Here is a 13580-nt window from a genome sequence, read left to right on the forward strand (position 1 = left end):
GGGACAATAACCTAAAACACAAAGCCAAATCTACACTAGCGTTGCTTACCAAGAAGACAGTGAATGTTCCTGAGGGTCTGAGTTACAATTTTGACTTAAAGGAAAGGTTCACCCATTTTGAATGTTATATTGTTCTTGTGCATCTCTGAGTGATGTTCTATTGATTCCCTGGGTCATTTAATGTTTTCAGGAGTATCTGAGTTATTGCAGTTTAAGCAGTCAGAAATCTGGACGGTAAGTCACTCTCACTACACAGGAAGATAATAGGAAAATTAAAATTAGATCACGAAACGATCTATCATACATGTCAGACTTCAATACAGGCCGATGTCATAACTCAGGAGGATGTCTTCTCTTGAATGCCATTGATAATATTTTTGCGATATTCTCTTTATTACTCTTTAGTCCAGAGTGCATTACATGGTGCCGTTGCCAAAGATATTATAGAAAGGAGAATTGAATCCAGTGGAACGTATAACGCCCCACCCAGCAGAATGTCGACCAATCGCGTTCATGTTGTCATGCTGCGTCACACGGTTGCTAAGCTAATCATCACTCAATCCCTTCTCAAAGTCAGTGTATACAGTTGTATTCGGAATGTTTTTCCACATCTTGTGACGTTACACCCTCATTCTATTTTTTTTTAAATTCTCCAAATCAATCTACACACAATACCCCCTAAATACAAAGCGGAAACAGGTTTTTAGAAAAACAGTAATATCTTATTTATATACAGTTGAAGTCGGAAGTTTACATACACTTAGGTTGGAGTCATTAAAACTCGTTTTTTAACCAACACAAATTTCTTGCGAACAAACTATAGTTTTGGTACGTCGGATAGGACATCTACTATGTGCATGACACAAGTCATTTTTCCAACAATTGTTTACAGACAGATTATTTCACTTATACTGTATCACAATTCCATGGGTCAGAAGTTTACATACATTAAGTTGATTGTGCCTTTAAACAGCTTGGAAAATTCCAGAAAATTATGTAATGGCTTTAGAAGCTTCTGATAGGCTAAGACATCATTTGTGTCAATTGGAGGTGTACTTGAGGATGTATTTCAAGGCCTACCTTCAAACTCAGTACCTTTTTGCTTGACATCATGGGAAAATCAAAAGAAATCAGCCAAGATCTCAGAAAAACAATTGAAGACCTCTAGAAGTCTGGTTCATCCTTGGGAGAAATTTCCAAATGCCTGAAGGAACCATGTTCATCTGTGCAAACAATAACATGCACGTATAAACACCATGGGGCCATGTAGCCGCCATACCGCTCAGGAAGGAGACACGTTCTGTCTCCTAGACATGAACGTACCTTGGTGCGAAAAGTGCAAAACAATCCCAGAACAACAGCAAAGGACCTTGTGAAGATGCTGCAGGAAACAGGTACAAAAGTATCTACATCCGCAGTAAAACGAGTCCTATATCGACGTAACCTGAAAGGCCGCTCAACAAGGAAGAAGCCACTGCTCCAAAACCGCCATAAAAAAGCCAGACTACAGTTTGCAACTGCACATGGGGACAAAGATTGTACTTTTTGGAGAAATGTCCTCTGTTCTGATGAAACAAAAATAGAACTGTTTGTTCATAATGACCATCGTTATGTTTGGAGGAAAAAGGGGAAGGCTTGCAAGCTGAAGAACACCATCTCAACCGTGAAGCACAGGGGAGGCAGCATCATATTGTAGAGGTGCTTTGCTGCAGGAGGGACTGGTGCACTTCACAAAATAGATGGCATCATGAAGAAAGAAGATGATGTGGATATATTGAAGCAACATCCTGTTTCCATTGATAATCCTTGAGTTGCGTCTACAGCTTGATTAGAGTCCACCTGTGGTAAATTCAATTGATTGGACATGATTTGGAAAGGCACACACCTGTCTAATGTCCCACAGTTGACAGTGCATGTCAGAGAAAAAACCAAGCCATGAGGTCGAAGGAATTATCCATAGAGTGCAGAGACAGGATTGTGTCAAGGCATAGATCTGGGGAAAGGCCTTGGTCAGGGAGTTGACCAAGAACCTGGTGGTCACTTTGACAGAGCTCCAGAGTTCCTCTACGGAGATGGGAGAACCTTCCAGAACAACAACCATCTCTGCAGCACTCTAACAATCAAGTCTTTATGGTACAGTGGCCAGACATAAGCCACTCCTCAGTAAAAGGTACATGGCAGGCCACTTGGAATTTGCCAAAAGGCACCTAAAGGACTTTCAAACCATGACAAACAAAATTCTCTGGTCTGATAAAAAAACAAGATTTAACGATTTGGCCTGACTGGGGCGAAGGTTCACCTTCCAACAAGGACAACAACCCTACATTGATAGCTGTAAAATTGCCTAAGCAAAATGCACTAACTATCTACGTTACATGTTAAAACCTTCTTTGGTATTATTGTGATAGCTACATTTGCTAGCCAGCCCATAGAGAGAGCATTGCATTGTGGATTTTGATGTTGACTTGAGCTGCAACAGATTTCTACAATGATTTTCCATGTTGCTACCAACCTTATTATAATGCAAAAATGAAACATAGGTTCACAAAAAATATTGTTCTCACATATTAGTGTTAGTTAACACTGTAAATTAAAGGAATTTGTGGTTTTGGCTCGATTTTCCCATTAAATCTGATTGGAAAACTATGTCAAGACTTAAATGGTTGTCTAGCAATAATCCTCAACCAATTTGACAGATCTTGAAACCTTTTGAAAATAATAAATGGGCAAATATGGTAAAGTCCAGGTGTGCAAAGCTCAAAGAGACTTACCCAGACAGACTCACAGCTATAATCAATGCCGAAGGTGAATCTAACATGTATTGACTCAGGGTGTGAATACATTTGCTAAAATGTCTAAACACATATTTTCACTTTGTAATTATGGGGTATTGTGTGTAGATGGGTGAGGGAAAAATACGATTTAATCCATTTGGAATTCAGGCTGTAACATGACAAAGTGTGTAATAAGTCATACTTTCTGAAGGCACAATATGCTCTGTCAAACAGAGGTTTTGACAGAGCAAATTGTTTTCTGAGCATTGTTCTCGAGGCCTCATTCAAGTGTATTCAGTTTCATGTGACTAGCGCAAAGCAATTAAGAGCTATTCATCAGCTGTGATATTTCTAATTAAAATGAACTTAATTGCTTTGCTAGGGCTAAGGAGGAGGTGTGTCGTGGTGAGAGGAGGGTGTGTGTGTGAGTGTGTGGGCGTTTGTGTGTCTGAATAATAATTCAGTTTCAGCATGACTGGCCATTCCACCTACTAGTTTGGCAACACATTCACACTGATGAGGAAGAATCTTAGTATGTGTGCATTAGAGAGTCTTCATGCGTGTGTGTGTGTGTGTGTGTGTGTGTGGGGGGGAGATGTTAAAAAGGTTAAGGTTGAGGCTTGTGACATGACTCACTTTTCAAGAGTGTCCTTTACATGTATACAAACACACAGACAAGAAAATGTGTGCTAAATATACAGTACCAGTCAAACGTTTGGACACCTACTCATTCAAGGGTTTTTCTTTATTTTTGACTGTTTTCTACATTGTAGAACAATAGCGAAGACATCAACACAATTAAATAACACAAATGGAATCAAGTAGTATCCAAAAAAGTGTTAAACAAATCAAAACATATTTTATATTTGAGATTCTTCAAAGTAGCCACCCTTTGCATTGATGACAGCTTTGCACACTCTTGGCATTCCCTCAACCAGCTTCACCTGGAATGCTTTTCCAACAGTCTTGAAGGAGTTCCCATATATGCTGAGCAATTGTTGGCTGCTTTTCCTTCACTCTGCAGTCCAACTCATCCCAAACCTTCTCAACTGGGTTGAGGTGTGGTGATTGTGGAGGCCAGGTCATCTGATGCTGCTCTGCATCACTCTCCTTCTTGGTAAAATAGCCCCTACACAGCCTTGAGGTGTGTTGGGTCATTGTCCTGTTGAAAAACACATTATAATCCTACTAAGCGCAAACCAGATGGGATGGTGTATCGCTGCAGAATGCTGTGGTAGCCATGCTGGTTAAGTGTGCCTTGAATCCTAAATACATCACAGACAGTGTCACCAGCAAAGCACCCCCACACCATCACACCTCCTCCTCCATGCTTCACAGTTAGAACCACACATGCGGAAATAATCTGTTCACTTACTCTGTGTCTCATAAAGACACGTCGGTTGGAACCAAAAATCTCAAATTTAGACTCATCAGACTAAGCTAGTCTTTTATTTTTATTGGTGTCCATTAGTAGTGGTTTCTTTGCCACAATTCGACCATGAAGGCCTGATTCACGCAGTCTCCTCTGAACAGTGGATGTTGAGATTTGTCTGTTACTTAAACTCTATGAAGCATTTATTTGGGCTGCAATTTCTGAGACTGGTAACTCTAATGAACTTATGGTCTGCGGCAGAGGCAATTCTGATTCTTTCATTCATGTGACGGTCCTCATGAGAGCCAGTTTCATCATAGCGCTTGATGGTTTTGCCACTGCACTTCAAGAAACTTTCAAAGTATTTGAAATGTTCCGTATTGACTGCCCTTCATGTCTTAAAGTAATGAAGGACTGTAATTTATCTTTGCTTATTTGAGCTTTTCTTGCCATAATATGGACTTGGTCTTCTACCAAATAGGGCAATCTTCTGTATAACCCCCCCTACCTTGTCACAACACAACTGATTGGCTCAAATTCATTTAGAAGGAAAGAAATTCCACAAATGAACTTTGAACAAGGCACACCTGTTAATTGAAATGTTTCCAGGTGGCTACCTCATGAAGCTGATTGAGAGAATGCCAAGAGTGTGCAAAGGTGTTATCAAGGCAAAGGGTGGCTACTTTGAAGAACCTGAAATATATTTTGATTTGTTTAACACCTTTTTGGTTACTACATGATTCCATATGGGTTATTTTGTCATTTTGATGTCTTCACCATTATTCTACAATGTAGAAAATTGTAAAAATAAAAACCCTGGAATGAGTAGGTGTCCAAACATTTGACTGGTACTGTATTTTTTCACATAATATCCAGTTTAGTTGTAAGTATATGATCCCATGTTAACTTCACTAGGGTAGGGGGCAGCATTCGGAATTTTGGATGAAAAGTGTGCCCAAATTAAACTGCCTGCTACTCAGGCCCATAAGATAGGATATGCATATAATTAGTAGATTTGGATAGAAAATACTCTAAAGTTTCCAAAACTGTTCAAATAATGTCTGTGAGTATAACATAACTGATATGGCAGGCGAAAACCCGAGGAAAAACCACCAGGAAGTACTATTCTTTTGAAAAGCTGTTTTTCCATTGAAAGCCTAACCACCATACAAAGACTTAGGACCCAGTTTACGAGCTCTGTGGCTTCCTCTACATGTGGCCAGTCTTTAGGCATTGTTTCAGGCTTTTACTCTGAACAAATGAGGGTGATACACTGCTTTCAATGAGAGGACAGTGAAAATGTCCATCCATGAACCAAGCACGTGATCGAGAGTGGGCATTTCTTGTTTACCTTTTCCATTGACGAAGCTTTAGTCCGGTTGAAATATTATTGATTATTTATGACAAAAACAACCTGAGGATTGATTTTAAACATCGTTTGACATGTTTCTACTATCTTTTATTGTACTTTTTTAAACTTTTCGTCTTGGTTTTGAGAGCGCGCATTGTGCCTTTGGATTTCTGAACAAAACCCACCAACAAAATTGAGGTATTTGGACATAAAGATTAACTCTATCGAACAAAACAAACATTTGTTGTCTAACATGGAGACCTGGGAGTGCCACCAGATGAAGATCATCAAAGGTAAGTGATTCATTTTAATGCTATTTCTAACTTTTGTAACACTCTCCTTGGTTGGAAAATGGCTGTATGGGTTTCTGTGGCTAGGAGCTGACCTAACATAATCCCAAAGTGTGCTTTCGCTGTAAAGCCTTTTTGAAATCTGACACAGCGGTTGCATTAAGGAGATGTTTATCTGTATTCGTATGTTTAACATTTGTATCTTTTATCAATGTTTATGATGAGTATTTATGTTATTTGATGTGGCTCTCTGCACTTTCCCCGGATGTTTGTTTGAGACAATGTTCAACTCAATCTCAATAGCAGTATATAAAGGGATTGGATCTGATTTTCAATCTGAAAGATGGCCTATTTACACATTTCACATTCAAAATCTGCATATAGCTGAATTCCTGAAATTGAAAGGGAATTGACCACTATATGCATTGCACATATGGCCAAGTACACCCCCCCCACACCCCTTCTCTGTGCCATGCATGGCTTTTGGCTTCCTCTCCACTGAATAGGCCCAGCAGTTGTCTGTGAGGGTCATGTTTCTATTTGGGAAGTATTGATTAGCACCGTTTATCCCCCTTCATTGGTCGAACCGATCATTGAGTGTGAGAGTTCCCAAACCCCCGAGGCATGAGATTCTTGCTGCACGCAGAGTCCTAAAGCTAGGCCTAGCAGAAGATTTCTCTCCCACTCTCTCTCCCCCTCCCAAAATTGGAGGCCTGTCTCCTTTTTTTCAGAAATGTCTGGCATATAGACAAGTAAACATTCAATTAAGGACCATCTTTATCTGCCCCTCTCTCTCTTTCTCTCACCAGGCAGGAGAAGGAGTCATTCATCCGGTGCTGTAGGGTCTGCTTCTGCAGAAAAGGGAACAAGGCGGCGTGGTCGAACCGACAGGGCACCGCAGAGATCAGCTCCTCTACCCCCTGCCTCTGAGAGCAATCCAGACCTGAGAGAGCGGGAGAGAGAAAAAAAGAGAGTGAGTGAGAGAGTAAAAGCAGACAGAGAGAGGGTAAGAGGCCGAATGAGTAGAAGAGCTATAGAGAAACGGTTAACCAAAAAAATCCATTCCATCCTGCATCTCCATCAATGAAAATAGATCATTTTACTGAACAATGGAGCGCAACTTTGCAAGCCCTGACAGCACAGACTCCTCCTGTTCAAATCAAATCCCAGCATACAGGCAGACAGAATGACGGAACATCTGCTCACAGCAATTCACACCTTTGAGTACAACCGTGAAACGGGAGTGTAAAAAGGAGGGAAATCTATTCGACTGCATTGGCATCATCAGTTTTCGCTGCTTTGGTTATTAGTTCCCACCTCCATTGGCTTGAGATACTCTGTGAAATCCAGTTTCCAAATTTCAGCTGTAAATATGAGAAACTGACAGAAACTCTTGCAACAAGCGAGAGTATGTGAGAAAAAACAGTGACACAAACACAAGCATGTAACGCGTCTCACCACGACACTGAAATTCTTAGTCTTGGTAAAGCATCACTTGAAAATTGGTCAGCGGTGGATAAGCCTTGACCTTGAAACTTAAGGGTCACCTTTTCAGTGGACCTTCCTAATGACTGTTCCCTACATAGAGCCTGTGTATGTGTTTTTGTGTGTTTGTGTCCTACATCTCATTGTCTGTCTCTAAGGCTGGATATTTTCAATGTCACACAAAGAGCCAGTGAATGGACAGGGAAGGGAGAGAACATTGTTGAAAAGAACACATCAATGCACATACAGTTGAATTCAGAAGTTTACATACACTTAGGTTGGAGGCATTGAAACTTGTTTTTCAACCACTCCACAAATTTCCTGTGAACAAACTATAGTTTTGGCAAGTCGGTTAGGACATCTACTTTGTGCTTGACAAGTAATTTTTCCAACAATTGTTTACAGACAGATTATTTCACTTAACTCACTGTATCACAATTCCAGTGGGTCAGAAGTGTACATATACTATGTTGACTGTGCCTTTAAACAGCTTGGAAAATTCCAGAGAATTATGTCATGGTTTAGAAGCTTCTGATAGGCTAATTGACATCATTTGAGTCAATTAGAGGTGTACTTGTGGATGTAATTCAAGGCCTACCTTCAAAATCCGTGCCTCTTTGCTTGACATCATGGGAAAATCAAAAGGAATCAGCCAAGACCTCAGAAAGAAATGGTAGACCGCCACAAGTCTGGTTCATCCTTGGGAGCAATTTCCAAATGCCTGAAGGTACCACATTCATCTGTACAAACAATAGTATGCGAGTATAAACACCATGGGACCATGCAGCCGTCATACTGCTCAGGAAGGAGACGTGTTCTGTCTCCTAGACGTAATTTGGTGCGAAAAGTGCAAATCAATCCCAGAACAACAGCAAAGGACCTTGTGAAGATGCTGGAGGAAACAGGTACAAAAGTATCTATATCCACAGTAAAACAAGTCCTATATCAACATAACCTGAAAGGCCGCTCAGCAAGGAAGAAGCCACTGTTCCAAAACCACCATAAAAAAAAGCCAGACTACGGTTTGCAACTGCACATTTACTTTTGGAGAAATGTCCTCTGGACTGATGAAACAAAAATAGAACTGTTAGAACTGCCATAATGGCCATCATTATGTTTTGGGGAAAAAGGGGGAGACTTGCAATCCAAAGAACACCATCCCAACCTTGAAGCGCGGGGGTGGCAGCATCATGTTGAGGGGGTGCTTTGCTGCAGGAGGGACTGGTGCACGTCACAAAATATATGGCATGATGAGGCAGGAAAATGATGTGGATATATTGGAGCAACATCTCAAGATATCAGTCAGGAAGTTAAAGCTTGGTCTCAAATGGGTCTTCCAAATGGACAACGACCCCAAGCATACTTCCAAAGTTGTGGCAAAATGGCTTAAGGACAACAAAATCAAGGTATTGGAGTGGCCGTCACAAAGCTCTGACCTTCATCATATAGAAAATTAGTGGGCAGAACTGAAAAAGCGTGTGAGAGAAAGGAGGCCAAACCTGACTCAGTTACACCAGCTCTGTCAGGAGGAATGGGCCAAAATTCAACAAACTTATTGTGGGAATCTTGTGGAAGGCTACCCGAAATGTTTGACCCAAGTTAAACAATTTAAAGGCAATGCTACCAAATACTAATTGAGTGTATGTAAACTTCTGACCCACTGGGAATGTGATGAAAGAAATAAAAGCTGAAATAAATCACTCTCTACTATTATTCTGAGATTTCACATTCTTAAAATAAAGTGGTGATACTAACTGACCTAAGACAGGGAATTTTTACTAGGATTAAAATGTCAGGAATTTTGAAAAACTGAGTTTTAATGTATTTGGCTAAGGTGTATGTAAACTTCCGACTTCAACTGTACCACCCATAAACAGCTAGAAGCAATGATGCCAGGTCAGAGAAAGAAATAAGGAAAACACACTGAGAGGAAAAAAGGAGAAGGTGAAAGAGATAAAGAAAGGATGAGGGCAGATACAACAGCCCTGTATGTGCCCAGGTTCACTTCCAGTCCTTTCAGACTCGTCCCAGTTAATGGCTGGTGTCGAGCAGAACGAGCGACCCCCATGAAAAGCCTAACACTCTCTCTTTTTCCATATTGTAGAAATACATTTGGGACCGACTTTTCTTCACATGACACATGGTCCCACAAAAGACCAAGGCTGTAGTGAAAATAATCTTTGCCCCCCCCCCCACGCCTCCAATAACCGCGGCTTCACACCCGAGACAAGCAATAGTGATAGCTTTTTATTAACGCTGCCATTTCTGTCTCGTCCACCACTCTTGTATGAATGGAGAAAAGCCCCGTGCTTTGCCTGCAAGCGCTCTCTCAGACATTTGCGTCTCCCCCTCCTCTGTCGCTCTCCCTTTTCTTTCCTTCTGTCTTTCATTTGCTTTTTCTGTACTCCTGCCCTTTGGCTCCCTTGGCCCCCGTTTTCTTTCATTCTGATGTAGGTCATTTTACATGTGTTACCCTAAATGCGGTGTGTCCTTAATGTCATTTGGTTTAAGGTGTGGAGATATGGAGGAACAAGAAGATTCTAAAGAACACAAGACAAAGGGATATAGATTAAAGCTGATGATGAGATGGGGAGGGAGAGACAGTATTGATTTAGGGGCAGCAGGAGGAGGAGGCGTGATGTTAATTTATCCAGTCACTAGGAGAACTCCTATTGATCCGTAACATCTAACTTCCAGCTACAGTATTATGTGCAGATGGGGGGTTTAATGTATCCAGTCACTAGGAATAATTCTATTGATCCGTAACATCTAACTTCCAGCTACAGTATTATGTGCAGATGAGGGGGGTTAATGTATCCAGTCACTAGGAATAATCCTATTGATCCGTGTCATCTTTAACTTCCAGCTACAGTATTATCTGTAGACGAGGGGAGGGGGATGTTAGAATATGTGTTTGTGTCTGTGTGTCTATATGTTGTGTGTGTGTGTCTAGACAGGGAGGGGAGTGTTGGAGTCCAGTCAGTTAGAGTGTGTGTATAATGTGTGTGTGTGTTGAGGGGGGTGTATGTGGATGAATGGGGTATGTTGGCATGTGTGTTGGGTGAATGTGGCTAGACAGATTGAAGGGGGTATGTACTGTGGGGTGTTTGTGTCTGTGTGTCTATATGTTTGTATGTGGGTGAATGGGGCTAGACAGGTTGAAGAGGGTATGTACTGTGATGTGTGTGTGTGTGTGTGTGTGTGTGTGTTACAAAGCACAACTTATGTGTGTCTCTGGAGTTGTTGAATTGTAGCTGAAGGAGTATATCCCTTACGCCTGGTGTGGCACTAGGGAAGAGAATATGGATACAGGGGGAGGTGCAGGGGGTTGGTGCTCATTCTCTTCATATCCCTCTCTTTGAAGCCCCATCAGGGTTGTCACGGCAGCAGTCATATCCATGTGGCATGTCTCCCAGTGAGGTGTCAGATATGATGATGACAGGTTATCAACGTGGGCGAAGAGAGACACCGAGCGCTAACATCTCAGGTATACCAGGCGGAGTGATTTGATTTGTTCAAGTGAGCCCGGCATGGGAACTGAGGGGAGTGACAGATGCGAATGGACAGGTTATCGGAGTCTCAGCATCGCTCCTTGCCACACATGCACACACCGACACCTTAAGTAAGAACTCTGCTCAGAGGTCTCAGCTGTCCTGGTAGACTTGGCTGTCAATTAAAATATGAGAAAGGCTAAAACTATGAGACAGGTTGGACTTTAGTCCTAAACTTCAAACACCTGCTTTTCAAAACAGAAACTGACAAGAACCTTGACAGAGATCAACATGATGAATGTGTCACAAATCCGTGAATCACAGAAGGGAAAGATATGCGAGTCAGGAGCGACTTCTCTTCTGCGTTCACAATACATGATTGGAAATGACAATCAGTTAAAACCACCTTCATGCATACAACAAAAGTGGTCGAAAACACTTTTTAACTAATCTAATACTATCTATATGGTCAGCATGGCCTTTTTATGACGTAAACATATATACCGATAACATCTCCACACAACATTAAATCCCGGTCAATAACGTCTGACTATACATATTAAAATGGTGTTGTTTCACGCAAACGATGAGTGAATGATTGAAGGCCAGCGAAACAAAAACATGTTTACTACAGTCTGTGTCTCAAGAGTGTTCAATTACAGAAACCAATGCTCAAATGCAGCATTTGAACTCAACGCAAGGATATTATTAATGGTGTAGCAACCTGGCATTCTCTAATGGGCTCAAATCTCCTTGAGGATAACGCTGACCTTCAACAAACACCCACGTTGCAAAACACCTATGCTGTGTGTGTGTGTAAGTTTGTTTGTGTGTGTGTGTGTGTGTGTGTCTGAGAGGAGGAGTGCGAAGATGACAAGGAAGACTGGTATACAGTGTAATTTTACTGTGTGTGTGTGTGTGTGTGTGTGTGTGTGTGTGTGATTATTAGCTCGTTTTTTAACCTTTAAATCACACTACAGGAAAATTCTTCCAGGGTGCGTGAGCTCTGACACACCATCATTAGAGAGGACTGCACACACACATGTACACGCACACACACAATCATAACAACACTTAGCACTTCTGATTGTTCCCAGTTGAAGAGCTATTTCCAAGAGCCCATCACATTCCGTAGCATAATGCCAACAAAAAGAGAGAAGAAAAAAACAGTATAAAAATACAGAACAGACTCAATAAACACCATGAACGTGCGTGCATTTTAATGATCAAAATGACTCTGGTGTCAGAAAACACACTCCCTCTCTATCTCTCTTTCTCTCAACTGATGGGAGAAAAGTGTGTTGCCACACACACACGCAGCGGCTCGACATGCTCATGCTAACGGTCTAAATCAGCCCCATGCTGGCGTGTGTGTTCCAGTGATAGCTCAGTCGATCAACGTCCCATCTCTGGCTACAGCACTGAACACTTTGCCTTGTCATAGACTCTCATCTCCTCTCCAGTCAAGTGGGTTAGACATTCATCTGTTTGAATTGGTTCAGTCACTCATTGCCTTTGTTTATTTTCTTTCCGTGAACAATCAATATATAAAAAAAAAAAAAGAGGAAATGTTTCACACAACCACAATCTTATTTTGGTGATGCTTATACACAAGGTGAGTGCACAATACCGATGTCTCAGTTGGTTGGACCATGGGACTTGCTACAGTTGTGGGTTTGATTCAATTTGAAGACCACATACAGACGCAGTCAAATATATTATCATCCTTGAATTTTACAATGGAGTGCAATGGAGCAGAATGTCCTGTTTTCTCTTTTCAAAACTGGTTGAATGGCTATTTTGACCCTGTATACATCTGCAACTTACCACAGGAGAGATACATTTCACAGTAAACCAGATAAATTGCCTCCAACCAAATTCATTTTAATATTGGATGGTCCTGTGCAGTTAAATCAATCAAAGACATGTGTGAACATTCAATTGCAACTTATGTTAGATGAAATACTGAATCTTGCAAGTGTGCCAATATATTTGGTGTAAACTGAACATTCGTTAATTGTAAGTAAAAAATGTCATGACCATTTATATGATCTTATTTTTCAAGAATAAAGGAATAAATGCTGTTGAAGTGAACCTACTGAGCAGTGAGATTGGTGCGAATGGCTGGGAGTTCCCTGCTCTGCAGTTCTGGGTGGGTGGAATTGGTTTGTATGATTGGCCTGTAGCGCGGTACATGGCCTGAACCCACAGCATCCGGTCCTGCTCGTCATCATTGGCAAACACGACCAGGTCACCCTCCTTGACCGCATTGAAGAACACTCGACCACCCTGGAGACCTGAGAGAGAGAGAGAGAGAGAGAGAGAGAGAGAGAGAGAGAGAGAGTATGTGGTGCAGATGGTCATAACATAAGAGACCAGATGGATGGATAGATAAGGTATGGTATAGTGTCGTAACACAGCGTTAGTGTGAGTGTTGTAACAAGTGAGTTACCTGTGTGTGTTTGTGTACCAGGCTGGGGGTCAGAGTAGTCCACAGTGTAACCTTCTAGTTGCATCAGTTCATGGGGCTCAGACTTCTTCTCTCTATAGCTGCACATTGCAAAGGTGTATTGGCTGACCTGCAACAGTTAAGGGTTCACACACTGTATAAAATTGCATTATAATATATGTATTATATATTGTAATTTCCAGAAAATATGTTTGCATTACACTACAGTTTTTTGATTGCTGCATATTTCTCTCCGTGGTCAACATGTGTTGCTTCATGATTCAAAAACAATCTTTCTTCCTAGTGGAAAAGTCCACTAGGAAGAAACAATCTGTTAGAAGTTATACATTTGGTGAGTATACCTTAAA

At 41.3% G+C, this 13580-nt stretch overlaps 1 protein-coding gene across 3 annotated transcripts in view; it reads right to left on the minus strand.

Moving 5' to 3' along the window:
• Positions 1-13580, minus strand: part of LOC112218214 (calcium-dependent secretion activator 2-like) — a 166210-nt gene that overhangs the window by 82068 nt on the left and 70562 nt on the right. For all 3 annotated transcript variants that reach the window (XR_006079328.1, XM_042301225.1, XM_024378837.2), the window contains exons 8-10: positions 13216-13342; positions 12863-13060; positions 6594-6730 (exon numbers count right to left, since the gene is read on the minus strand). Coding sequence is in view for 2 of the 3 variants with exons in the window: in XM_042301225.1 (XP_042157159.1) it covers positions 6594-6730; positions 12863-13060; positions 13216-13342 (462 nt within the window). In the remaining variant the exon portion in view is untranslated. The remainder of the gene's footprint in view (positions 1-6593; positions 6731-12862; positions 13061-13215; positions 13343-13580) is intronic.

This window comes from Oncorhynchus tshawytscha, linkage group LG19, assembly GCF_018296145.1.
Source record: "Oncorhynchus tshawytscha isolate Ot180627B linkage group LG19, Otsh_v2.0, whole genome shotgun sequence".
NCBI lineage: Eukaryota > Metazoa > Chordata > Actinopteri > Salmoniformes > Salmonidae > Oncorhynchus > Oncorhynchus tshawytscha.